The sequence below is a fragment of the Doryrhamphus excisus genome, chromosome 15 (assembly GCF_030265055.1).
Source record: "Doryrhamphus excisus isolate RoL2022-K1 chromosome 15, RoL_Dexc_1.0, whole genome shotgun sequence".
NCBI classification, from domain to species: Eukaryota; Metazoa; Chordata; class Actinopteri; order Syngnathiformes; family Syngnathidae; genus Doryrhamphus; species Doryrhamphus excisus.
The window spans coordinates 3,545,941-3,573,214 of NC_080480.1; the positions used below are offsets into that span (position 1 = coordinate 3,545,941).

Consider the following 27,274-nt stretch of genomic DNA (forward strand, 5'->3'; position numbering starts at 1 on the left):
TTCTGGGTACATGATACCATACAGCATCCATATATGAAACTTGCGCGGGCCGCACTAACATTAAACGTTCATATCAAGGCAGGGGGCCTCAAACTAGTGTCCTGCGGGCCACATTTGGCACGCGGGCCGCATGTTTGAGACCACTTTTAGCGATTTGAGACAAAACACAAACTCGAAGGTCAGCGGTGACTGCACAGTCTCCTATTCAAAAGTCTACAAACACACACACAGTGAATAAATGCATGATGATAGAAGAGTGGTGCCGTGTACAAATATACCATTTATCAAGCAGACGTGACACTTCCTGTCGCCGTGCTCCGACTTCCCCTGACTTTTAACTGTACAATGTCTGGTGTGACGTGCCCTTCACACCAATCATATCAGTGTATGTGTGTGTGTGTGTGTGTGTGTGTGTGTGTGTGTGTGTCCTCAGGGACATGTGGTGTCTGGCAGCATGTGTTCCCCAGACTATTCCTGCTGTGTGTGTGTGTGTGTGTGTGTGTGTGTGTTATTGTTTGTGTATGTTGTAGGAGTCAATGTGTGTTTTTATAGTGTGTCCTTTCACAGCTGTGCCGCTCTGGACAATGTTTGTTTGCATTATTCACCCATATTATGCAAATTGCTCATTTTTGATTATATCTATTTATGTTATATGGACTGCAGGTTGGATTTAATTACATTTTTTAATGAACTTAGACAGGAAAGTCTCATTCACTTGAATGGCAAATTGACTTCCTGTTACTGCAAATGTGTTACAAATTAGATTTTGTTGTGTAGTTTTAGCCATCCATAAAGCAAAGAACCATGTAATTAACTCTAAAAGCAGTAGTCATGTGATTTCTCCCAGCCAATCAGGAAAGAAAGCTAATAATACAAATAAAGCTACAATAAAAGCGAGTGAGTATTTTAATAATCGTCTTATACAAGATTATATTAAACAATTATATATTTTTTATATTATATATTTATTATATATTATATATTAAACAATTATTAACGTAACATAACACATACTTTACTCAAGTGCTCCCCCTACAGCTGAGAAGTGTCGTCAGCGGCTGCCGACCAACAAAAAGATGGTCAGTATCTATAAAGGTAAGTTCTAAAAAAACGACCCTAAATGTCTGTTTTATAACACTTTATCGTAAAATAAACATTCTCATTTTTTAGTGTGCTTTAGAAATGCGTACATTCACTATAGACAGGTCTAGATATTAACGTTAGCACTGACGCTAATGCTAACTTAGCACGGGAGGCGCAAGCTACCATACAAGCTAGTGGGATATCAACTGCTATTTAAAGGTATAGTGCTCACGTATATGCCTTAAAATACGTATATTTTTATAACACCTTATCATAAAATTAACATTCAACTTTTAGTCTGCTTTAGAAATGCGTACATTCGCTATAGACAGCTCTAGATATTACGTTAGCACTGACGCTAATGCTAACTTAGCACTGGAGGCGCAAGCTACCATACAAGCTAGTAGGATGTCAACTGCTATTTAAAGATATAGTCCTCATGTATATGCCTTAAAATACGTATATTATTATATCATAAGGGTTTTAAAGGTATAGTCCTCACGTATATGCCTTAAAATACGTATATTATTATGTCATAAGGGTTTGCTTCTGTTCGGTTTTTTATACTTTTTGTGCTGCTTAAGGCATAATTATTGGTTACACCTGTTGGCCGCCATGTTTGCTCCTTCCTCGCATTGTTAGTAGTGTTTTAGTACCCATCTTTCTTGGCTCATTGTTGTGTATATGTATGTGCTGCTTCCTGTTATTCACTACCGCCAGTATTGTGAATGTGTTTTGAATTAATCTTTTTTTGTTTCCCCTCCTCCACCCGTGGCCTCATCTTAGCTTTTGGCTCCATTATGGCGTGGAGCTGCGCGATAGGAGTCCACAAGCTAGCAACGGAGTCATGACAACCCTACTGTTTACTCTGTTGGTTTTATAAAAACAAAAAAATATGTTACAAACCACAAAAACTACTTCAATTAAATTTTCTGATGTATTTCCTGTACTTTAATGTCATGAATTGAAAGCGGAAGTATTGATTTGCATCAATGACAGTAAAAACATATTCTTCTTTGTAGGGGAAATAATGCTGACATTACAACCATTTCCTGTCTGTGAATAGAATTTCTCCTTTAAATAGGGCATTTAATTAATCGATTTGGGAATTCTGGGATTCATTCCACCCCCTGAAGAGATTAGTGGCTGACCCACTGACCCACTCACTTGCCTGCTTGCTCTGCTATTGGAAAGTAAAGCAATTTGATGTTTGATTGACTATTTAAGAAAATATGTCACTTCACACAATATGTTATTTTTATGTGACCACGATGACACTCGTCTCTTGTCTTTTAGCTCCAGACGGACAACAGTCTCGAGCTGGTGTTACCATGGCGACAAGGGGGATGAGTTTGGGCGGATGGGGGCTGGTGGAGATGGCGGCCATTTCGCACGCAGCCTCCCCACCCCCCTTCAATGCCGAGGGAGGGAGGGAGGGCGGACGAGTCCGCTTTAGCCACAAAACCTCTGCTCTTGTTTCTGGGTCATATTTTGCTGTGAGTCATCTTTTCAGGCAAAGACAGGAGGAAGGGAGGGAGAATATAATGGGGGGGGTTAGAAAAAGCAGGCAGCCAGAAGAGGTGGTGTATGTTTGTTTTGCCATGTCGGTTGTCCCTCAGGGATCTGTGAGCTGATGGGAGGGAAATGGATTAGAGACCCGCTCTGGAGGCTGCATCATTACATTACCATCATGGCTGGTCTGTGTGTGTTGGATTCATCTTTCAACACAAAGGCTCTATTCAGAAGACGGGGAGAAAAAAAAAGTAGTGCCGTCCCACATGTGTATGTTAGTGGGGAAGAACATAGCGGTCGGAACTCTTTAGTGGTGTGATTACACAAAGAATCAAACGGGAGATTGTTAATTATGTCCTTTATTTACACAAAAAAATCATAATTTTCTGGGAACCTCAAAATGGTTGCCAGCCAATCACAGGGCACATATAGACAAACAACCATTCACACTCACATTCATACCTAAGGACAATTTTGAGTCGCCAATTAACCTAGCATGCATGTTGTTGGAATAATTTTACTTTATTTTAGTTTTATTGTGTGATAGATTCATTGTTGTACGCCCCCCCAAAGTGCACATTCATTCATTCATTTTCTATTGCTTATCCTCACAAGGGTCGCGGGCATGCTGGAGCTTATCCCAGCTGTCTTGGTGCGAGAGGCGGGGGAACACCCTGGACTGGTGGCCAGCCAATCACAGGGCACATATAGACAAACAACCATTCACACTCACATTCATACCTATGGACAATTTGGAGTCGCTAATTAACCTAGCATGTTTTTGGAATGTGGGAGGAAACCAGAGTACCCGGAGAAAACCCACGCATGCACGGGGAGAACATGCAAACTCCACACGGAGATGGCCGAGGGTGGAATTGAACTCTGGTCTCAGAGCTGTGAGGTCTGCACGCTAACCACTCGTCCACCGTGCCGCTGTTTTCTGCATATCAAACTAAATTTGTTTTTTTTGTACACTTGTGACAGAAAGAGCTCGCCTTCAGCAAGACTCAAGAAACGCCACGACTTCGCTATTAAAGGGTGAGTAGGAGTTGGGCTTCATTTTATTACCTCCACCAAGGAGGTTTTTGCTGATATTTATGTTCAAATAACTTGAAAAGTTTTAATGGATTTGCATTACATTTTCAGGAATAGTGGGAAATAGAATATAGAAGAACTGAGTACATTTTGGGGCTTATCCGGATCCAGGAATTTTTTTAAAAGGATTTATTAACATTGCAAAATAGGACAATTTTTGGCATTTGTGGTCAAAAAATGGTCAAAGCACTTGGGGAAAAAATTGCAAGACTGATCCGGTTCATGGAATAAATCCGGATACTGTGATCCAGTACATGAAAAAAATCTGTAACCTTCTGAATTTTCATCATAGGAAGACAAATTAAGCTCTAAACATGCAACAAACACCATGACATCCAGATATAGCCAAGATAATACGGAATCGGGAGTATGGTGCTAGAGCCGGAAGATAACTGCCATTACAGAAAAGGCGATTTCTGTGAATAACGACTGAACTGATATTGATATCATTATGAATCCAGTTGCTAATTGTATGTTTTCATGGTCAACAAATGTAAATATGTCAATCAAATAAATGTAGGACTAATAGTTATGGTGTAAATCACAATATGACGCCTGGCGGAGGTGTAGTTATGTTGGGTATTGGGATTGTTTAGATCAGGGATATCAAACGCGATTGCTCAAGGGGCCAAAACTCAGACTACCTCAGGTTGTGGGCTGAAGTTGACATTACCCCCCCACGAGTTTGACACATGCGATTACAATATGCAACAAAACGGACACACATTGTTCCAAATCCCAGTTTTATTGGTTGTTGGATTTCAGGTGGACCAATGGCACAAGCGAGAGAGAGAGAGATGAATCCACAATATCAAACAAATTATACAAAAAATTATACAAAAGGAAGTTCCAGTTATACAAAGCAAAAATGTGGATTTTAACCTTAATTTTTTTTTTTTTTTTTTAGCTCATCTATTATCTTACTGCCCAAAAAACTTAAGCGTAAGGCACAGTCATTACCACACGTTTGCCATTCCACATCCGTTTGTCGAAGCCTGGGTAGCGGTTAGCATGGAGACGGCGTCTCCATGGATAACCATTTAGTTATTTGAGATGCTCAACCTTTCTTTAAAAAAAAAAAAAAAAGGGACCTGGCTACAATCATGTCTTATTTCATAGCACTGTCATGATTTAATGGGTTGGGGGAGGGAAGCAGGCGGACAGTCAAGACTGTACAACACAAAATGCTGATAATCATCATGGGACCGCGTCTTATTATCTTCACTGATGAGCCAATAAAACAAATATGTCGTCATATCTCGTTTTTAAAAAGGCAGATATGACACGTTGAACAAAAAAATAATAATAAATCAAGCAGCAGCAGATTTGGTTATCGACAAGGCTCTCAAGTGCTTTTGTGAAGGATGAGATGCTTCACTGGGTTTGGCTGGACAGGAAAAAAAACCCGAATCATCAGTTGGTCCAAACACACACACACACACACACACACTTTAGTAGCACCATGTTCCAGTTGTATCAGCTTTGTGTGAGATGACACGGTGGTTTAATCACAAGGCTTGGTCTACATCCACAATGACGACGCTCATGTTGGCTCAACTCATCCAAAAAAAGCAGCTTTCGGATTTTTTTTTTTTCGGCTTTCCTACTTGATACTGTGCCATGATAATAATGTCTGTGCCTTGGACTTTTGACCGATATCCACACTTCCAAGCCCAAATTATTATAATTTTTTAAATTTAACTGTTCAGGGGACAATAGGCGGGGGAAGGTGCATCGACTTCCTATATCCCGTCTGGTCCCAAAAAAAATCTCCCCACCGACCAATAGGAACACAGCAAGAGGACAACACATGAAGCTAGTTTACGTGTCATCAATATCATTATCATCAACAGGGCCGGAAAACATACACATATCTGGTTTTCATAGACGCTTCCAGATTGGCTTCTACTTTTTTTGGGAATGGAGTAGAACGCCATTAGAACACCAATATACAACAGACACCAGTAGAAAGAGGAGAAGTCCAGTAGGTGCTAAGGCGACGAGGGAGTGAGTGATAATAAGGGGGGGGGTCGAGCAGCGAGACAGAGTGTGAGCGAGGTGGGGGTGGGTGGTGTGGAAAAGTGCACAGCCCCGTGGTAACTATGGCAACATAAAGGTTGGCAGCTGGGAAAAGGGTGGGATAAGAAGGAAGGAAGGAAGGATAAGGAGGCAGAGAACGAACCATCCTCTCATGTGCAGTTCAACATGTAAAGTCATACAAGACGCCACATAAGGGAGCGGGGGAGGGGTGTATAGGTAAGACGCGGTGATGGGTGGGCATCTCCTCCACCCCCCAATCCCCGCCACTTCTTCTTCTTCTTCTTTTCCCTCTCAGTATTCCCACAGCGTAGCCGTCTCCAGGTCGTCGGCGTTGGCCTTCAACACGCCGGCGTGGTCGCCGCGGAGGTACTTGCCATCGGCGGCGTGGCGCACGGCCAGCTTGTTGTAGTCACAGAACTCGAAAAGGAAGTCGACGGGCGTGTCGCTGCTGCTCACCACCGCCTGCTCGTTCCCGACCATCCAGTATTTTCCAGTGGAGTCTGCAGACAAGACGACAAAGTCAACTCAACACACCAGCTTCTCCTTTTGCTCCAAATGGGACGACTCTCCATATTTAATTTTAGCAGTTAGCTTATAGGGCTGATTTTTTTTTGGAAACCCCACAAAACACTAAGATCTACTGTATTGTGATTTATTCTATATGTAGATATTCATTTAGACCTTCCAAATAGACTTTTTAAACATTAGAGCCCTCTAGACATGAAATAGCATCCCTATAGTCACCTTTGCACTCACTCATTCATTGATTTTCTACCACTTATCCTCACGAGGGTCGCGGGGGATGCTGGAGCCTATCCCAGCTGTCTTCGGGCCAGAGGCACACCCTGGACTGGAGGCCAGCCAATCACAGGGCACATATAGACAAACAACCATTCACACTCACATTCATACCTATGGACAATTTGGAGTCGCTAATTAACCTAGCATGTTTTTGGAATGTGGGAGGAAACCGGAGTACCCGGAGAAAACCCACGCATGCACGGGGAGAACATGCAAACTCCACACAAAGATGGCCGTGGGTGGAATCGAACTCAGGTCTCCAGCAAAAGAGTTGTGTAATGTCATGAATAATGAATTATAGGAGTGTATAAGTGACTATAGGGGTGTTACTTCATGTCTAGAGAGCTCTAATAATGTTAAAAAACACATTTAGGAGGTTCATTCATTCGCGTGGGGGGTGCCTATCCCAGCTGTCTTCGGGGCGAGCGACGGGGTACACCCTGGACTGGTGGCCGGCCAATCACAGGGCACATATAGACAAACAACCATTCACACTCACATTCATACTAGACCGCTGTGCCGCCCATATTTAGATATTGCATTGCATAAAAATATATACGCACTACACTGAATCCAAGACATTTTAGGGTTCTTCTTGGCCCCACGCCCTGCCTCTCCATAAACTAAGTCATTTGCATAATCCTACCAAGAAACAAACGGCAATTAAAAAAAAAAACACATATCCCTCTTTGGTGGCGATAATTAACCAAATCAAATCCTCCTTTTTAAGAGTCAAATCCATAATGAGTACCCCCCCACCGTATAACGGATGTAATCCCTTTCATGCCTGCAGCTGATCCAACAAGAGTACGGCACGGTGAGACACACCCACCTTGCAGGCTGTAGGCGCCGTCTCGGAACTCCAGCGCGAAGTAGTCGTAGGAGGAGCGGTTGGAGTCCAGGGTCCCCGTCACCTTCCTGCAGCCGATGAAGCCGTGCTCGCCACGCAGCACGATGATGGGACGGTTGATCAGCTTCATGATGAACTCCTCGGACTCGCCTGCGGCGGGTAAATGAACGCTTAATTATTATTCTACACAAAAGCAAACTACAAACTCAAGATATTCAATTCATAATTTTTTAAAAAGCTTATTTGATACAATAAAATAAACAATACAATTATTAATAGTAATAAAATGTTAAACATCTAAGAAAAACACTTGAAGAAAAGCATCAATGAATCAATGGTCCTTGTAGCTAGAAACAGCAAGACTGCAGACTGTGTAAAATCCTTGCTCTGCAATAATCTGATGCGCTAATGGACTACAAATTCAAGCCCCTGCACGCGCAAAGGTATTTCAATTTAGAGAGATAAATAGATCCATGCGTCCAAAGTAAAAACTCATAGAAACGACAAGAACCCAGGATGTTATTGTAATAGAATCTAAATAGAAATCATTCTCCAAAGATTGCATGAAGGAGTCAAACTGACCGGCCGAGTCGATGGTGGCTGCTAGCTGGCCGTTTTTCTTGGCGGCGACATATTTCCCGTTGGCGGCCCGCAGAGTCAGCCTCTTCCCACGCCACTCGATGTCGAAGTAGCAATTAGCTGACCTACAGAGAGACATTTTTTATTTATTTTATTTTTTTAAAAGAAAAAGGACATGACAGCTCAGGAAAGCATTCATGTGGCACCTGTATGAGCGGCAAGTGTAAACACACACAAGATTCCGGAGTTGAATCCAGGTTCATTGGTTTCATTTCCCCTCCGCTTGGCTCAATGTTGCAAGTAGCGAGTGTGGAATTCACGTACCTGAACCAACTTCAACACCCGCTATGTAGGTTTTCCTCACAGATGTGGAACACGAGAGAGGAAATTGTGGTCTAGTGTGGACGGCATCGAGAGAACAAAAGCTGGCAGAGAGTGCATTGATGGAATGTGTCTTATCTCAACATGACGACACCTTCGAGAAGTAATGGAACCTCAAAGAAACCTTCGTTTTTTTACATTAGAGCCCGTAGACATTAAATAACACCCCTATAGTCACCTTTATACTCCCATATCAGCCTGTCATCCATTCTCACTATGACGGTCACTTGATTGATATCCAGGACGACCAGTCCAACAATCTGCCATACGCAGACAATACTGCAAGCTTTGTGCAGGCTAACAGATCGTCTGCTTATCCGGGTCACGGGGGCAGCAGTCTCAGTGAGGAAATCCAGACTTCAGGGTCTTGACCCACCTCTAGCAGTTCAGACAATTATACGTATATATATATTCATTCATTTTCTAGCGCTTATCCTCACAAGGGTCGCGGGGGGTGCTGGAGCCTATCCCAGCTGTCTTCAGGCGAGAGGCGGGGTACCCCCTGGACTGGTGGCCAGCCAATCACAGGGCACATATAGACAAACAACCATTCACACTCACATTCATACCTATGGACAATTTGGAGTCGCTAATTAACCTAGAATGTTTTTGGAATGTGGGAGGAAACCCGAGATGGCCAAGGGAGGAATTGAACTCCGGCCTGTTCATACAATTATATATCTCATTATTATTCCAATCATGTAATTTATTTATTTATTCTCAACTTGATAGGTCTGGAACTGAATGGGGAAGGAGGAAACAGCAAGAAAAACATACCACTTCCACACCGAATGAGAGGAGAACCTTGCCTCTTCATCCATGGCCGACTGAATTCAGGTAATGTCCCATCAAAGTAACATTACCATGTAGTGACTAGATTGCTACATGTGACGTGTCTTTCCATAATTTAATAGGCCATAGTCAACCATGAAACGGCAATCATTTATTCATTCATTTTTTTTAAAACACGATGCAGCGAGGCGTTAGTAGCTACTTACTAATACTGCATGATTCTAAAAATGATCAAGAAACTCCATGTCAGATATATAGATCCAATTTTCCAAGTCGATTTCAAAAATCACCCACTCCTAATTCTTTTTTAAACTCTTAAGTGGAAGCCCCCAGAAGGCACGGGCCCAAAGGTCAAGGGTTAAGAGCCAGCATTCTGGCTCCACCTGAAAGAAAATCACTCCGCACAGGTTGAGCCGGCGCACAAATGCATTCGCTCTCCCGCAACATGCCAAAGCCGTGACCCCTGCAACCACGCCTGACATCGGACCCCCGACCCCACAAACACAAACACACACACACTCCAAAAGGATCAAATAACCAGCAGTGATGGAGGTTCCCCATTATCTTCACGCTAGGGGTGGTTGTGACAGAGTCAAACAGGTGTGACTGCGGAGTGACAGTACGTACTTGGAGGAAGCGGTGCACTGCAGGCCTCCGTTGGCAGTCAGGGTCCAGTATTTCCCAGCGGCGGTCCTGAACGCACACTTCCTGTTCTCGCGGCAGATCTCCACTTGGAAGACTTCCTGGTCACCTTCCTCGTCCTGATTGGCAGACAGGTCCATACCTGGGGGATACAGAGTATTAGGGGCATTTTTAGAAGAGAATACAAAATGGGAGATGATCCAGACACACACAAATCATCTGGTTAGGATCAGACGTTCTAAATGAGCAACATCAGACAGTTTGGATTAGTGAAGGATTTCCACGCACACACCGCATAGACTCCAACCACCAATGTACACAACTCCTGACCTCATTAACATCACATCAGTCCCACAAAGAGCTACACAGAAGTAAACAATGTCAATTGACAGCACCATACACAACTGTACACACACACATATATACACACAGTTCATAGAGCACAATGCATGCTATTGTGTGTGATGAGGTCATAGTTGAGCGTTAGCCTGCGGGGCCCGATTGAGAGCGCGAAACATGGACAGTGTTGTGTAAATGAGTGTAGAAAGAAATGTGTGTTTCCGAGTACAAGCCAATGTAATCATGTGCTCACTTCTCCTCGCTCCCATTTTCATGCATGACACCCGCCTGCGAGCTCCAAGCTTGTTTTTTTTTTTTTTTTTTTTCCAAATTCTCCTCTACAAGTCTTCCACTGGCTTTCAGGTCATGCTGAATGCATTAGAATGAAATGTCACACACAAGAAAATGAGAATCTTATGCCGGAACCGCAGATGTCCAGGAACCTCATTTCAAAACACAAACGCTCTCACTTGCGCTCATTTCTATGAGTTTAATCTAAACTAATGATTAGTTTCTTTTGTCAATTAATATGAAGCCTTGTTTTTAATTAATTAATCAAGTCATCGGTTAGGCCCTCAATGGACCGAATCAGTATGTTAGTGGTTTGGTCAGGGACAGTGATGGGAATAACGGTGTTTAAAACTGGTAACTAGTTACTTTTGTAGTGGAGTAACTCAGTTACTTTTTTGAGAACTCACTCGTAACTATAACTAATTACTTTTTTAAAGTAACATGCCCAACACTGGTCAGGGAGTGGTTTGTTTTTCCTAAACACAAACAAAATAGGCCTGCTTTCATGGATGGCTAAAGAAATGGGGGGAAAAAATATTCCCATTTGACAGGCTGAAATTAGAGCAGTGGTTCTCAACTGGTGTCACCCCCTCAATGACAAGCGCAGACCCAAATTGATGAATTTTTTTTTTCAACTCAAACCTCTCAAAATGGCTGCACGGCGGTTAGCGTGCAAACCTCACAGCTAGGAGACCCGGGTTCAATCCCACCCTCGGCCATCTCTGTGTGGAGTTTGCATGTTCTCCCCATACATGCGTGGGTTTTCTCCGGGTACTCCGGTTTCCGCCCACATTCCAAAAACATGCTAGGTTAATTAGCGACTCCAAGTTGTCCATAGGTATGAATGTGAGTGTGAATGGTTGTTTGTCTATATGTGCCCCGTGATTGGCTGGCCACCAGTCCAGGGTGTATCCCGGCCTCTCGCCCGAAGACAGCTGGGATAGGCTCCAGCATACCCATGACCCTAGTGAGGATAAGCGGTAGAAAATGAACACAGCGGCGAGATGTTTTCTTTTGTATGGCGTTTTCTTCTCCAGCAGATATCTACAGCTGTGTGTTGTACGACAGTAAATCCGCACTCCCGCTTGAGCTTGACAATCTTTTTTTTTTTTAATGAGTCCACATCGGTGGTGATTTGAACAAACCGTTGAAGGAAGTTGGGCCACTGACCATGCACTGGTGTACCATCTATCTTTATCTCAAGGCAGAGAAAGTACAGAGATAGATATATATTGCTTAAATCTAACATTTTATACAGCCCCGCCTAATGAAAAACCAGGCAGGCATCTGCTGAGTTATGTAAGGTAGAATGAAGAATTACTGCTTTTGCTTTTAGAAGAAAGAAAAAAAAAAGAAAAACGGAGCGTGACACATTACTCCTAGTTGGTCGGACACGCACTAAAATCAACTCCAAAACTTGAGACCTCTGGCCTCTGCCAACATATTGAGTTTCTGCAGATATGTGGGAATGCATGCGCGTGCGCACACACACACCCATGCACACGCGCACACAGATGATTGAGGGGGAAAAACATAAGGGAGCTTAATGGAAACCACATGCTCAGAGAAAAGATGAGAACTAGCAACAACAGACAAAGAGGGCTTGAAGCAGGGAAGAGAGGAAGAATGAGGGTTAAAAAACACACGAAAAAAAATTCTACCATCCTCCACCTTTTCAATTCAAGACACGACTCTCTAATCCTCAATCGTTTCCTGCTTGGGCCGACGCAGTCAGCACAGTAGCAAAAGAGACCTCATATATTAGCACAAGGAGTGTGTTTAGAGCATCCGTCAGTGCAGCAAAGCACAAGATTTGTGACTCGTGTACAACTTGAGAGGGTTTAATCCATAAAGCCGAGGTAAAAAAAAATAAATAAAAAAGCAACGTTTCAAACATGAAGGACAGCTAGATGGGATGAGGAGCAAGGCTGTTAACCCTTTTTGGCTCTTAAAGTGACACACACACCCCAAAACAGTCCATCTCATAAAAGTGACATCAAAATATTTATAATTAATATATTAAATATAATTAATATTATATTAATAATATTATTGCTATAAATAATATATTAATAATATTATGGATATAATTATTAATAATATTTATGTTATTTTTATTATTAATGTAATTAATATAATGGATATAATATATATTAATATTTATAATTTCCAAAAACCCAGTCTTCACAATAGGTCAATAATTGATTCTAATGCATTATTATTTTTGGAGCAGATTTTTTTTCCCCACCCTTAAATGTGATTATACTGGGAGTCAATGAGCCCTAAATCGTCCCCTAGTATTCTATTCTATACACCAAATTAGCCGAGTGGACACATTTCGGTCCCCAAAAGCTTAAGTCGCTCCAAATTCAAGGAACTGAATTGAATTATCAGACAGAATCTTCAAACTAGAAACACAAATAGAAACAAATATACAAATTAATTCATATGCAAAGCACACTCTGTCCAATTTGCTGTGATTCCCCAAGTCAAGTTAGCACATTTTTCCTAAAAACACACTTCACGCTAAATTCAATTGCGGCCTAAGCAGAAGTGGAATGATGTGTTTGGGGTGTGGGAAAATTGTCGCTTTTCCAAACACACACACACACACACAAAAAAAGAAGCCTTGAACAAGGTTATATCACAAGAAAAATACACACTGTGAAATATACAACACTGACATAGACAAAACATAAGAGTGACGCCAGTGGAAACAAAGCCATGACCCCATGAGGTCCATGGCTGCAGATATGAGTAAAACCCAGATACAGTACGTGTACACTGATCACAAGTACACACTGAAGGAAGCAGGAACTGATCTGCACACCACACCAAAAGTGACCACACATGCAGAAACCTCCCAAACCCCCCCCCCCCCCACACACACACACACAGAAAACACCCTCTTGTCCACCCCACCCAACCCATCCCAGATTGTTGCCAACAGTTTCATGCGAGCCAGCACCATTGGACCCAGTTCCTTCGCCAGTGTGTGTCTGCCATTGTTCTACCGGCCTGACTGAGGAGGCGGACAGCTGGGGCACAATCAGGGAGACACCAGATCGTTGGCTATTGTTTTTGAAATTAAAAAAAAAAAAAAAAAAAAAGCTGAAGGAAGCATGTTTGCCAGCCAAAATAGTCAGAGCAGAAATTGATTTTCATGCATGCTGAGTGTGAAGGGCAATTTCTGGGCATGGACATAGCTTATTGTCCAATGTGTGTCATTTCCTGCCAGCGGGAGGTGGCGACAGATACAGAAGTGGTGTCAGGGCTCTTTTGGCAAAACCGCACCCTGATCCACATCTGCCCATTTGCCTCCTCACAACACACAGCAAAGCAAACCTGACTTGGGTGGGGTGTGTGCTGCGGACGATATATCTAATATTACTGTTAACCACACCAGAGAGACTAAATGCAAAAAAAGTATGATGCTGTACATTTCTATATCACAACAACCCCCCAATTATAAATGTATTGTACTCTTAAATCAATAACAGTCTCAGTCCCAATTCATTCTCTCACTCCCTTTTGGCATTTTACGTGTAAACTGGACGCATTGACCTCCGAGACTACACGACTACATGTTCCAAACCAAACAAAGAACCAGCCCACCCATTATAGCCAGTTAGCAAATATTGCCCCCAAGCAAATCTTCCTTTTGTTTGTTAGCCCGAAGGCAACCATTGACATGGTTTTAAATATGCTTCACCAGTAGACACTGTGCAAATATACACTGTAACGTTAGCTTAGTCTCACAGGTGACAATGCAAATTAGTGTAAAATCTAATAATATGTCAATAATACATGGTATTTTACAGATAGTCGCCCCTAGCTGTACCACAGTTTCAATATCGTGTTTACATTTTTTTTTATATATATGATTGCTGTTTTGTGGTTTACTATGGTATGGCCTATTAGTCAAAAATATTGAAAGACAACTTATATGTATTGTTGTGGTCAAAAGGCATCACAAGAGCCAAGGAGACACGCCATGGCTGGGAACGAGTGACAAAAAGGTTTTCCCTCATTCCATGTGGAAGTGGTAAGTTTTTGTCTTTGTTCATCGGAGAGGCTAACTAATTAGCTTGCTATGGTCGCGTCACCCGTCTGTTGCAGTATGTTCCTGCACTGATCCCACAGCCTGCGCAATGTGATAAAGGATAATGGTAGTGTAAAGGTGACTATAGGGGTGTTATTTCATGTCTACAGGGCTCTAAGGTTAAAAACACCCATACAGGTTTTCTATACTAAAAAACTAAGAAAATATTATTGAAGTGGAACTTTAATAATGCACTGCAATTAGATTACTGTACACCCTACTAATGCTGGTGTGGAGCCAGAGACCATCAAGACCAGTCAGCGGTCACACAACGCAGACGCACAGGAAAGGATGACCTCTTAAAGATGCTCTCGGCCTTCCGTGTTGGCTCAATCTGAAAAGCCACTGAACTGCAGGCTAACGGACGCTAATCGCAACATCCCAGCCCATAAACGGCCTCTCTGGGAATTTGGGACCATCTCCATCCATAGCAGGGATGGATGGGACTCGAGCACTAATGACAGGAAACGGCTGGTAAGTAATACATAGTATAGTGAAATACTGTCTGTGACATTATACCTACGTGTATATACTGTACATACACAAGTACACAGATGTTCATCCCTTATTCCTGCTCACCGAGGCCCCTTTTTATGTTTCAGGGTCCATACAGGAATGAATGAAATCTGCACAGTACCACGACCTCAACCCCGTCACACACATTTGGGATGGACTACAAAGATGGTGAGCCAGCAGCCCCGCCAGTGACCTCAAAAACAAACACAAAAAACCCACAAAACACCAACATCTACCGTGTTTATATGGTATATTTTAGTCCATTACCTTAAGAGAGTGACCCATAAAAGTGCCACTCTAGTTTTAAAGTAAATGAAAGGATACAAAGGACAAGTATATACCGTATGTACTGTATTTCAAGGGAAAAAACTGCATCTCAGCTGTGTGATAGTTACACTGTACATAGGTGAAAATGCCTGTTATTAGTATGAACTTCAGTTTATGATCAGTTTTTAGTTGCCAGGCCACACTTTGGACACCCCTGCTTTACTATTGCAACACTGCTGATAGAAGGGGGGAGCAAATTGTGCTTTGGATGATGTAAATTTAAATAAATAATGTAAAACTAAAATGATTGATATAAGAAAGCAGCATCAGAGTTGCATAATATCCATTAAAAATGTAGACATATTTAAATATTAAGCGCAATGAACTATGTAAGAGAAAATTCACACTTGGGCATTTGTGGCACGCTTAACAAATTGAGGCTCAACTGGATTTTCTGCCCTTTAAAAAAAAAAAAAAGTGTGAACTTGATCAGCAGCACAAAAATCAACAGTTGTGCTAGCACCGAGCAGCTTTTGGACCAACATCAAAACCACCCGCTTTGGTTAAAGGAAGCCAGAGGCCACTTCCACCGCCATCTTGGCTCTGGTCCACTATGAGCAGCTGTCTGAAAACATTTTTTATTTTTTTTATTTATGGAAAAAGTCCTCTATGTTGTAAAATGTTCCAACAGTCGAGTCTCTTTAGGGCTAGTTTATGAGCAACCAAAAAAAATAATAATCATCACTTTTTAGTGAAGAAATTCGGTTTTGAAGTCGCCGTTTTTTATAACCTTGTGAAGGAAAGACCTCCTTCCCCTGAAGCCATCCAGGGTTTATGAGCACAACTTTGTTTTAAAGCAGGCTTCACTACACATCTTAAAATAAAGCCTACCAACTATAAGTCTGATCATGGGTGGATTTTTTTTCCCCCCCAGCAAATAGGCTTACATCGCAGTATAACCTATTAAAATAAGACTAATGTCAGCAACAGTATGCGAGGGCGTTTATATATAACATTTTTGTGGCTGACACCGCTTTCAGAGAAACTGCTGACGCGGGTTTAAAAAAAAAAAAAAAAGGCGGATAAATAAAAGATCCATTGACAAGTAAACACAACAGGGCTTAGAGTGTCAAGGGGAGATAGGAACTGAAAATGAAAAAGGGGGGGGTCGTCACTTCAGAAGAAAAGCAAGACTGTATCCTCTAACGATCATGTGACCACATACTAAATATAGATTTTATAGCGCTATTAAGTTAATTGTTTTGATTTAAGCAGGGATTTGGTAACCATTTGCTAATGACGTTTAACCCACAGCACACAGACCTGATGGGGGAGGGACAAACGAGTGGAAATTATGCAAGAGGTGTGATGGAGAAGGGAGCTAGGCGCTTTTGTCTGATGCTAACCGTCTAACACGCGTCTAACCTGGGTCAGGTGTGTTCCCATAAGTAACGTTGATTTATTTGTATGTTGTTTTTTTTTTTGTGTGTGCGAGTTCTGACCCAAAAGACATAATCCAGAAAGATCTTCCTTCATTGTGGTGTTAACGATTTAATAATCAAAGAGTGGGTTTCTTACTTAAAGGCTGCTTTACATGTGAATGAGGGCACATGCAGGCCTAAAGGCTCCTTTTGTTGGACCCTTTCCACTGCAGTCACCCGGAAAATTGGGGAACTATACATCCTCCTCTGCACAGAATATGGACTCTTGCTATGCTAGCTTAGCGGAGCTTATGATGCACAATAAGGGTGTTTTGTATTGTTTTGTATGCGTGCCCTCCAAGTGATGAGGCAATGTGTTGCAGCACATGCCATCACATTTAAGACACCCACAAAACACGCACCCACCTTGCCGGGTGGAGACGTTCCTCTCGTTGGCAGCGGTGAGGACCACTTGCGGGTGGCTCTGCTCCAGCTGGAAGAGCTCGTCCTTGCCCACGCGGGAGCTCTTGCCGGACTTCATGGTGCCGGAGGGCCCGGACGGCGCCAGATACTTGCCTCCGCAGTCCCTGAACGCCACCTTCCCGGACCTGAACTCCAGCGTGTAGCCGGTGCTCTTGTCCGCGGTGGCCACCAGGACGCCGTCGTTCCTCAGGAAGCGGTTGTCGGACGTCTGCAGGTGGTAGCGCTGCTCTCGGAACACCAGCGTGATCATGGAGTCCACGCCCCACGGCACGTCCCTGTCGATGGCGATCTCGTCCACCTTGGAGCTCAGGTGCGCGTAACGCTTGCGCGTCAGGCTGAAGATGTTCACCTGCGGGTGCATGGCGATGTGGACGCTCCATTTCTCCGCCACAGACGCCGTCTGAGCGAAGCAAATGATCCGGTCCTCGGTGCCGCCCAGGTAGCGCCCGAAGGGTTCGGACTGCAGGGACCAGCGGCCGTCGTCGTGCGCCGTGATGATGAAGCGGCACTCCGGGCCCGGAGTCTCGCTGTCCCCGGTCACGTTGCCGTCCTTGTCCGTGGCGATGTAGCGACCCAGATGTGACTTGAGAAGGAACACGTTCCCGCTGGCGTCGTCGCCGCTCTGCTCCAGGGTCCAGATCTGCTTCTTCTTCATGCTGGTGGCAGAGGCGTTGATTTTGAAGCCGAACATCTCGGCCGTGAGGTATTTGTTCCCGCAGTTGATGAGGCCGAACTGGATCTGCAGCATGTCGCTGGTTCCGTTGGTGGCACCGTTACTTGTCATGGTGGATCTGCGTGCGAGCGGGCCTCGGACCGGTTCCGTGTGTGAGAGAGAGGGAGGGGGGGCTTAGAGGTTTTGGGCCGGGGTGGGCGGTTCTAGAAAGGACGTGGACGTGAAAAGGGTGGGATGCTCCGATGCCAAGCGTGCTTCTCTTTGTTTGGGGAGCGCGCGCCGCCGGTCCTCTGCCTGCCTCATCAGCGCGATCCCGCCGCCACAGCTGCAGCCTATATAAGCATCAGTGACGTCACAGTGGACACGCCCCCTGTGGTTGCTGGAGAACTGCAGCTGAACTGTCAATGGGAGTTTAACTCTCACCTTCAGCATTTGTACTTTTTATGAAAATGTCCTGTTGCTTAAAAAATGATAGCGCCAGATCACAAGGGATCACAGATCCCTCAGATCACAGGGATCTGAGGACCATATTGGCCCATTTGACAATGGCATGATAGTCATGAATCAGGCGTGCAAACAATATATTTAAATCTGCAGTGTCAAATGTACAATCATCTTTAAGGACATCGCCCCAGCGACCAGCCACCCCGAGTGGGTGTACCCCACAGGGCTTGCAAGATGCATGTAAAGGATTGATTTCCAACCTCTAATAATAATATCATCATCTTCACTCGCTGGTCAGATTGAACTCTGGAGCCACGAGGAAGCGGTGCATGTGCGCGCACACAAAAAGCTCTATTCATGGCGTTCGGCACGCACATCAGAGATCTGGCTCTGTAAAAACAAAGAGGCCAAACAGATCACCGCGGGCATCTTCTCAATGCGTGAACGTGCAATGGAACGCCCGTGCAAAAGTGTGTCCAAATCTGCTGTATGCACAGTATTGATATCCTTGTTGCTATATGCATCAAAGCTAATTTACATCATGATGACCAATCAGGATAAACACAAACATGAATTCCATATCAACACTCAATTGTGTCCTTTTAAGGTGCTGTAATGCTATTTTTTTTGGTTAAACCGCCTTTTATTGAATCTGGAACTGGACTCCAGTAGAATATGGGCCAAGAAAGAACCCATAAATGACTCCCCCCCTCTATCCGGAGGATTACACGCAAACCAAGAGGAAATTCCGATGAAGACCGCTGTCCCGTTCCAAAATGACTCATATAAATCAAACTATGTATGGGTAAAAAGTATTAGGACAGCTGGTCTTTACGGTTAAACGGAGCAAAAGGGAAGACTTTGGCCAAGAGATTGGAGATCGGGACACAAAATCATCCCAGCATGCCTTTACAAACCTTGCTTGGGTTGGAAGCAGATGAAGATTTAAGATTCAGGGTGTGTCTTTTGTCCATGTTGTGTGTTTTAAACCCCAGCACATTGCTCCATTGCTAGTTCTTTGGAAAGGCTTTTTTTTGGTATACCCTCGTGAGGAAAAAGCGGTAGAAAATGAATGAATTAATGAATGAATGAATGAGTGCAAAGGTGACTATAGGGATGCTATTTCATGTCTAGAGGGCTCTAATGTTAAAAAGTCTATTTGGAAGGTCATAAACGTTAACATGCAGGCCTCACAGCTAGGAGACCCAAGTTCAATTCCACCCTCGGCCATCTCTGTGTGGAGTTTGCATGTTCTCCCCGTGCATGCGTGGGTTTTCTCCGGGTACTCCGGTTTCCTCCCACATTCCAAAAACATGCTAGGTTAATTAGCGACTCCAAATTGTCCATAGGTATGAATGTGAGTGTGAATGGTTGTTTGTCTATATGTGCCCTGTGATTGGCTGGCAATCAGTCCAGGGTGTACCCCGCCTCTCGCCCCAAGACAGCTGGGATAGGCTCCAGCAACCCCCGCGACCCTCGTGAGGAAAAAGCGGTAGAAAATGAATGAATGAATGAATGAATGCATAGCTATACAGACTAGAAATGCCGCACCCCCCCAAAACCGGGCAGCACAAAACCATTAGTGGACTTGCAGTGCTCACAACACCCATAGAGGGCGCAGCACTGCAGCAGAGCAAGAAAGTTGAGCTGAGGAATCAATCCTTTTTCCTCACACACACACACATAATACTGATCCTGCACCGGTTTAACCATCGTGTCTTACAGTGTCTGCCAATGCAGATGATGGGCTTTTAGGATCATTTATAATAACCATATGGAAAATCTAGCACAATATCTGAGATGGAAATAACGTTTTCAGAGTTTTTCCAAGTAATCCCTGATCACAGTTAGTGTTTCTATTGATCGAATCGACTCATTTCATGGCACCGCTTGGCCCCCGTCGCCTCGCCCTCATGTCGGGATGCTCATGTTTCCGCAAAAGCGAGAAGATTGAGAGACATTCTTGAAGATAAAAATCAATCCGGGCAGCCGTCAGACCGTTTTTAAATGGGATCAGACATTTTATGACCGGGAGCGACTAACTAGGGGCACCAGTTCTATGTCAGACCATGACCAAGTTGGCAGCTGTCTCGTTCACTGCCTGTCAACGATGAAATAGGCCATTAACAAAAATGTATACACTAAAGAACTGAATATAAGACAATATTTTTGCACTTTTTTTGCCAGAATGGATGTGAAATGGGTCTTAACTTCACCCTGGACTGGTGGCCAGCCAATCACAGGGCACATATAGACAAACAACCATTCACACTCACATTCATACCTATGGACACTTTGGAGTCGCCAATTAACCTAGCATGCATGTTGTTGGAATAATTTTACTTCATTTTAGTTTTATTGTGTGTGTGAGAGATGTGGGAGGAAACCGGAGTACCCGGAGAAAACCCACGCATGCACGGGGAGAACATGCAAACTCCACACAGAGATGGCTGAGGGTGGAATTGAACTCGGGTCTCCTAGCTGCGAGGCCTGCGCGCTAACCACTCATCGTGCAGCTGCCAGGGTCTCGACCCATCTCTAGCATTTCATACAATTATATATATATATATATATATATATATATATATATATATATATATATATATATATATATATATATATATCATTATTATTATTTATTATTCCAATCATGTAATTTTATTTATTTATTATCAACTTGATAGGTCTGGAACTGAGTGGGGAAGGAGGACACAGTAAGAAAAAAACACCACTTCCACACCGAATGAGAGGAGAACCTTGCCTCTTCATTCATGGCCGACTGAATTCAGGTAATGTCCCATCAATGTAAGTGTTTAAAAGTATTACATTTGAGTGAGTCCCAGCTTTTCTTCCTGGCACTCACACAGTGGCTAAGGCTTTAAAAAACACACACACACAGATGATGATGGAGATTTGGGCTTACAGAGTTCTTAAATGATTTTATTTAATTCATGTGCAGATCCATATGAAGTTTTTCCCCCATGCACCCAATAATAACATTTATTTTTTTGAGTTATTTGCCCTACCTTTCAACTGAGAAATGCGGTAAATAGTCCTCATAAAAACTTGGTTAAAACTTGTGGTAGCCATAGTGCAATCACTAAAGAATGTGCGTTTAGCTCAAGAGTGTGTGCACACACAGCTGCAAAGAGCTGGAAGCCCCAGCAACTGGGTTACCCTAAACACAGTCAGGTCAAAGTTCACATTGTAGCTATGCATGCCGGTGCGTGTGCATGTGACCCCAGCTTTTGGCTTATTGCCATGGCAACAAGCAAGGCCCCTCTGTTTAACACATTATGAAGTGCATGTGCACGGCCGCTGTGGCCTGCAGCTGACAGCGAGATGTAGGTCAGTCACCAGAGATGTGAGACATGAGTCGGACACGAGGGCGTGCATGATCATCACTGTGTGTGTGTGTGTGCATTTTGCATGCATCATGTGTTTGTCATGTGGCGGACAAACACTTTTTTTTATACGCACGAGTGAGCATCATGCAGGTTGAAACACGATACCGCTTTTCCTCCGAAGGTCCCAAAGGCAAACAAAACGTTTTCTACTTCTGCAACATGATCAGGATGCCGCTAAAAATACCTTACTTCCTGCTTGTGACATCACATCCTCTCCACATGAACGCACACGGCGGGGCTCGGCATGAATATTCCAGCTTCCTTCCCCGTTTCCTTGCTCGCCTTACACATCCTGTCGGTGCTTCCTTGCTGGATTTGGAAAAGCATAGTCAGTGTTTTATGTCATTTGATGTGTATTCTGCTTTTACAAATGACACATTTTATCATTTATTATATTATTATATATACTGCAACTTAATATGAATATTAGTGGACACCAGGGGTTCCACCAGTATATAATTTTCCCACTTTTGGACAGATTTAATAGAGATACTCAATTGTTTTAGGCCACCATTAAATATCAACAAGTACACACAATCTACACTGCAAAACTGCTGCTCAATCTCTGCAACCATTCTGTCCAGTGGACAGTGATCAATTATATAATAATCATTATTATATTATTAATTAGCCTATTATTATTATTAGTATCATCATTCTTCTTTTCTGATTATTACTACTACTACTACTAGTAGTAGTAGTAGTAGTAGTAGTAGGCTAGTATTAGCCTGCTTATTGGCTTGCTTATTAGACTGATTTTGCCCTATTATATGAAATTTGTCAGAATTTTTTTGTAAAAAATAAAATAAAATAAAAATAATAATAAAATAAAAATTAAAATACAATTAAATAAATAAATAAACAAATAAAATAAAAAAAGAAATAAAAAATCAGGGGCTGCATCGTGGACAAGTGGTTAGCGCACAGACCTCACAGCTAGGAGACCGGGGTTCAAGTCCACATCTCTGTGTGGAGTCTGCATGGTCTCCCCGTGCATGCGTGGGTTTTCTCCGGGTACTCCGGTTTCCTCCCACATTCCAAAAACATGCTAGGTTAATTAGCGACTCCAAATCCAAATGTCCATAGTCCATGAATGTGAGTGTGAATGGTTGTTTGTCTATATGTGCCCTGTGATTGGCTGGCCACCAGTCCAGTGTGTACCCCAAGACAGCTGGAATAGGTTCCAGCACCCCTTGCGACCCTTGTGAGGAAAAGCGTTAGAAAATGAATGAATAGAAAAAAAATCTATTAAAAAAAATCAAAATATTTAGGGGGGCTTAAGAACATTTTAGGGGGGCTGAAGTCCCCCTAAAATAGGCCTTATGACGCCACTGGTGGACACATACAGGTGATGAAGCCTCACCTTTCATTCAATGACTTGCATGCTTTTTTCCCCTTTCTCTTCCATGCAGCCTCCAGGAGCTCCAGCGTGCCACCTACTGGCCACAACTGCCAACTGCACCACTTCCAGCATCTGTGTGAAGAATGGGATTTCACGCCACATCTGTGAGTATAGACAAACACCGGCAGGTGTTGGTGAAGGTCATTGCCACTTTGGAATGGACACTCATCCTCTCTTTGCCTCTATATTTTATTCATCTCATCCGCGGGTAATAAAGATGCTAATTGTGCGCCCTTGTGCGACAAAAGGAGCTCCCCTTCAAGAGCCTCAGCAGCAGCTGGGGGGCTGTGCCAGCGTCTTATTACAAAGCCCCCTTTTTGGAGCCCCCTCGGTGACTTGATGGGAGACATGCATGTATACAGTACATGCAAAACACAACAGTAAGCTAATTTAAACACGTATGCAGCAGTTTTGTTGTTTAGGTTTCAAGTGAATTGATTTGATTGATTGATTTGTGTTTTTTTTTTGTTCTCCTGGTGTGAATAATTGATGACTGTGAACCTTTTAATGGAAAAGAGCATGTGTGTGATGGACACACACCATCTGCCCACACACACACACACACATAGTATTGGATGTGCAATCTCATTTATAACTACAGTAAAAATAGATATTTCAGCAAAATGTGAACGATAGCTGCTTCACAATGTCACCCTTAATAAACCGCAGCTCACCACTGTCAGCAGCACTCGACCCTTCTCACCTATTTAGACAATAATGACTGCTCTTAAGTTTCATTCATTCATTCATTTTCTACCGCTTTTTCCTCACGAGGGTCGTGGGGGTGCTGGAGCCTAACCCAGCTGTCTTCTGGCGAGAGGCGGGGTACACCCTGGACTGGTGGCCAGCCAATCACAGGGCACATATACATAGACAAACAACCATTCACACTCAATGACAATTCATTCATTCATTTTCGCTTTTCCTCACGAGGGTAGCGGGGGTGCTGGAGCCTATCCCAGCTGTCTTCGGGGCCAGCCAATCACAGGGCACATATAGACAAACAACCATTCACACTCACATTCATATCTATGGCCAATTAACCTAGCATGTTTTTGGAATGTGGGAGGAAACCGGAGTACCCGGAGAAAACCCACGCATGCACGGGGGGAGAACATGCAAACTCCACACAGAGATGGCCGAGGGTGGAATTGAACCCTGGTTTCCTAGCTGTGAGGTCTGCGCGCTAACCACACGTCCACCGTGCCGCCTCTTAAATTTCATTTCAATAGTTACTTTTGTGAGATACCACCATATATATCTTACTTATTCTTACTATATCTGTTATATTGTGTAATATGAGTGTATGAGGTGACTATAGGGGTGTTATTTCATGTCTATAGGGCTCTAATATTGGTCGGGTCTGGAACCATTCATTCATTCATTTTCTACCGCTTATCTTCACAAGGGTCGTGACGGGTGCTGGAGCCTATCCCAGCTGTCTTCAGGCAAGAGGCGGGGTACACCCTGGACTGGTGGCCAGCCAATCACAGCGCACATATGGCCTGGAACCAATTCCGAGGAATTACTGTATGTATAACAGCATTTATAGTTGCTTATAAATGAAAACTCATGTCGTGCCCACTTCCTGTTACAAGAAAAACGAAGTTTAACTTTGAATAATTCATAAAAAAAACAACCTCATTTCCACCGCTTTGCCAACTTATAATTAAATAGCCGGGCTTATGTGCGGCATTTCAACTTGAATAATTCATCACAATCCTGTGATCAGAGTTGATAAAAGTGGCTTTTTAATGAACAATTCCCGTGTACATGAAACCCTGGCACCCGCTCAACTTTTACATGCAAAAAACATTGACTGACCCACTTTTACTTTTGTTACCAAAGAAACAGGCGGGAAAACAAGACAGGAAAAAAAATTAGCCGTATGGTGACACATACACTCACGCAATATGTCTCCTCATCCTTATATAACTAGCTAGCAAGCTTGGTATGTTCCAGGTTATCAGCTTACAATCAGATAAGCCAAGAAAGGCGGGCCTTCAATTTCTCTCTTTTGCCCCCCCCCCCCTCCTCTATTGTCCTAATAGCCCTCTTTATGAGAGAAGAGTGTGTAAAAAAACAGCAGGGGGGTTGCAAGCGAATAAAAATAAGCAGAGTAAATTAAAGGAATGTAAAAAAAAAAAAAGGAAGAGGAGGAGCTACACGGAAGGAGGGATTTAGTGTTGTACCTGTCCTTACAAGGTAAACCAGACTAGGTGATTACCTGCACTCCTCAGCCAATCACTGCACATTTTACCACCACACCATATACTGGAGATTAGCGAGAGCTACACAATTGTATGGATGTATGATTACGTAACAAGGGAAGCACTGTGCCTCTTGACCTACATTTTGGGGGCCCTCTCCCGTGTCCGGCCGCTCGGGGGGGGGGGATTCCACATAATAAGCCCTAACACTCATGGAAGCCTGCACAAATAAAGAGAAACATAATGTGCTGTTTTGTTTTTTTTTAAACAAGACTTTCCACTTTAATCTCAACTCAAGAGGAAGTGAATACCACAGCTTGTGCAAAAAACCACCTTGTCAGTTGTCGGGAACTATGCAGAGGCTGAAACGAAGGTCTTGATACCGAAAGGAGGAAGGAGGGAGTGGTGCTTTGTTTGGTTTTTGCATACTTGTGAGCCGGTTTTGACATAAATACACACAGATGGTACGTTCAAATTAACATGAGAAGCTACGCAAACATCACATATATGTTATATGCTATATCTAGTTTGCTTTAAAAAAAAAAAAAAAGTATGAGTCAAAGGCCTTGCCTAAAACTTCCTTCCTCATGACAAACCCGTTTGCTGACGCTGCAGCACATACAACAGAAGATAAAAACCCCATTTTGCCCGCATCCGTCCCGCACCTACGTGGATGCAGCTAAGCCATAAAGTCTTTACCTGCGCACGTTCACCTTATATGGTGCTTCATCTTGAAGGAAGTGCCTCTTCTGCTTTGTAAAAAAAATGCTATAACCTCAGGGTTGATCCATACAGTGGAATGCAGGTGGCGGTATAGAGACGCATAGAAACGCCCATGGGGGGAAGGAGGGTTTTTTTTCCACCTTAACTTTGAACCTGTTTTTATGTAGAATCCACTCATATAGACAGATAGCATAAGGGAAATATTTTTAAAAAATTATCAAAAATTAACCTACTAATCTTTGCTCCTGAATGACTCATTTCATTACGAAACAAACCTCTTCTGCACTTCCCAACGACGGAAACAGAAGTGAAAGCTTTTAAGCTGTGAATTTCCATGTACCGTAATCACACACACATACAAGAAGGTGCATGAACACAAAGCATAGTTTACGGAGTTTACAAGACAAACACATCATTTTATATCCCTGGGGGGGGGGGGGGGGGGACTACCGATTGCATCCCATGTGACCAAGGCTTGCATTCCTCAGATTGTTGCCATGTGACAAACCTAAAGATCTCCTTTTATGGATGTGAGATTTAACAAAAACGGGTGTGGCCTCTGTCATACACACGCAGGTCAACAAAGACACACACACACAAGAAGGGAAAAGATTCCGCACAATTTTGTTAATTCAAAGCCAGATATAAAACACAAGATGGTGTGACGGATGAAGGAGGAGTTACATCATACTGATAACCGTGTGGCCTGTCAGCATTTGCCCTGTTGGCATCCAAAATGAACGCCAAGTTAGTTTTGATTCAACATTTAAAAAAAAAACCACAAGATAGCATGATTATTATCCGGTGTTGGAATTCTATTAAATACATGTTATGGTACATATTCCTTGACTTTGTTGCAAAAAGCACTGTTAATGTTGCAGATTCATGGTGACAACACAGTCATGGCTAACTGATATTGATGTCAAATGCAGTTTTTCCCCCATTTATTAGTTATTATTATCAGTTGTGCTCATATTACTCTCCAGTTGACAAATATCACACATCACATTCTACTGCTCCCACCCTCAATTGTTAAGCATGGCTAAATATGTGCACTTCACGAAGCTAAACGATTTTTTGACAAACATATTTACGGCTACACGCCACTTTAGACCATAAATCAAGTGTAGTGACAACGTATTAGGCGTGACGGGACGGGAGGTAGTTGAAAAATATGCTATGATATTTCACCGAGCCGGTTCCACACTTCCGCATTGCGCC

At 43.2% G+C, this 27,274-nt stretch overlaps 1 protein-coding gene and 1 long non-coding RNA gene across 4 annotated transcripts; one reads left to right on the forward strand and one right to left on the reverse strand.

The window, feature by feature from the left end:
• The first annotated feature begins 1,032 nt into the window (after positions 1-1,032).
• On the forward strand, positions 1,033-26,422 carry LOC131103854 (uncharacterized). 2 transcript variants are annotated; one of them, XR_009119695.1, is made up of 11 exons: positions 1,033-1,095; positions 2,168-2,276; positions 2,380-3,496; positions 3,580-3,633; positions 6,026-7,540; positions 9,074-9,178; positions 14,373-14,981; positions 15,110-15,191; positions 20,996-21,100; positions 23,131-23,224; positions 24,529-26,422. It is a non-coding gene; the product is annotated as an uncharacterized LOC131103854 (long non-coding RNA). The 2 variants fall into 2 exon arrangements; XR_009119694.1 differs by having other exon boundaries at positions 1,044-2,276.
• Positions 5,289-18,170, reverse strand: fscn1a (fascin actin-bundling protein 1a). 2 transcript variants are annotated; one of them, XM_058050464.1, is made up of 6 exons: positions 18,082-18,170; positions 17,138-17,985; positions 9,761-9,917; positions 7,964-8,085; positions 7,364-7,531; positions 5,289-6,230 (listed from the first exon to the last, which is right to left on the reverse strand). In XM_058050464.1, the coding sequence occupies exons 1-6, from the start codon at positions 18,168-18,170 to the stop codon at positions 6,022-6,024; spliced, it is 1,593 nt and encodes a 530-aa protein (XP_057906447.1). In that variant the 3' UTR covers positions 5,289-6,021. The 2 variants fall into 2 exon arrangements, with proteins under 2 accessions (XP_057906447.1, XP_057906445.1); XM_058050462.1 differs by having other exon boundaries at positions 17,138-18,132.
• Positions 26,423-27,274: the final 852 nt, after the last annotated feature.

Coding starts and splice junctions, on each gene's coding strand:
- fscn1a (XM_058050464.1), bottom strand. CDS start 18,170: ATGAGGCAGGCAGAGGACCGGCGGCGCGCGCTCCCCAAACAAAGAGAA. Junction 8,086..9,760: donor CAGTGCACCGCTTCCTCCAA/GTACGTACTGTC, acceptor GTCTCTCTGTAG/GTCAGCTAATTGCTACTTCG. Junction 6,231..7,363: donor CGGCGCCTACAGCCTGCAAG/GTGGGTGTGTCT, acceptor TCTTGTCTGCAG/ACTCCACTGGAAAATACTGG.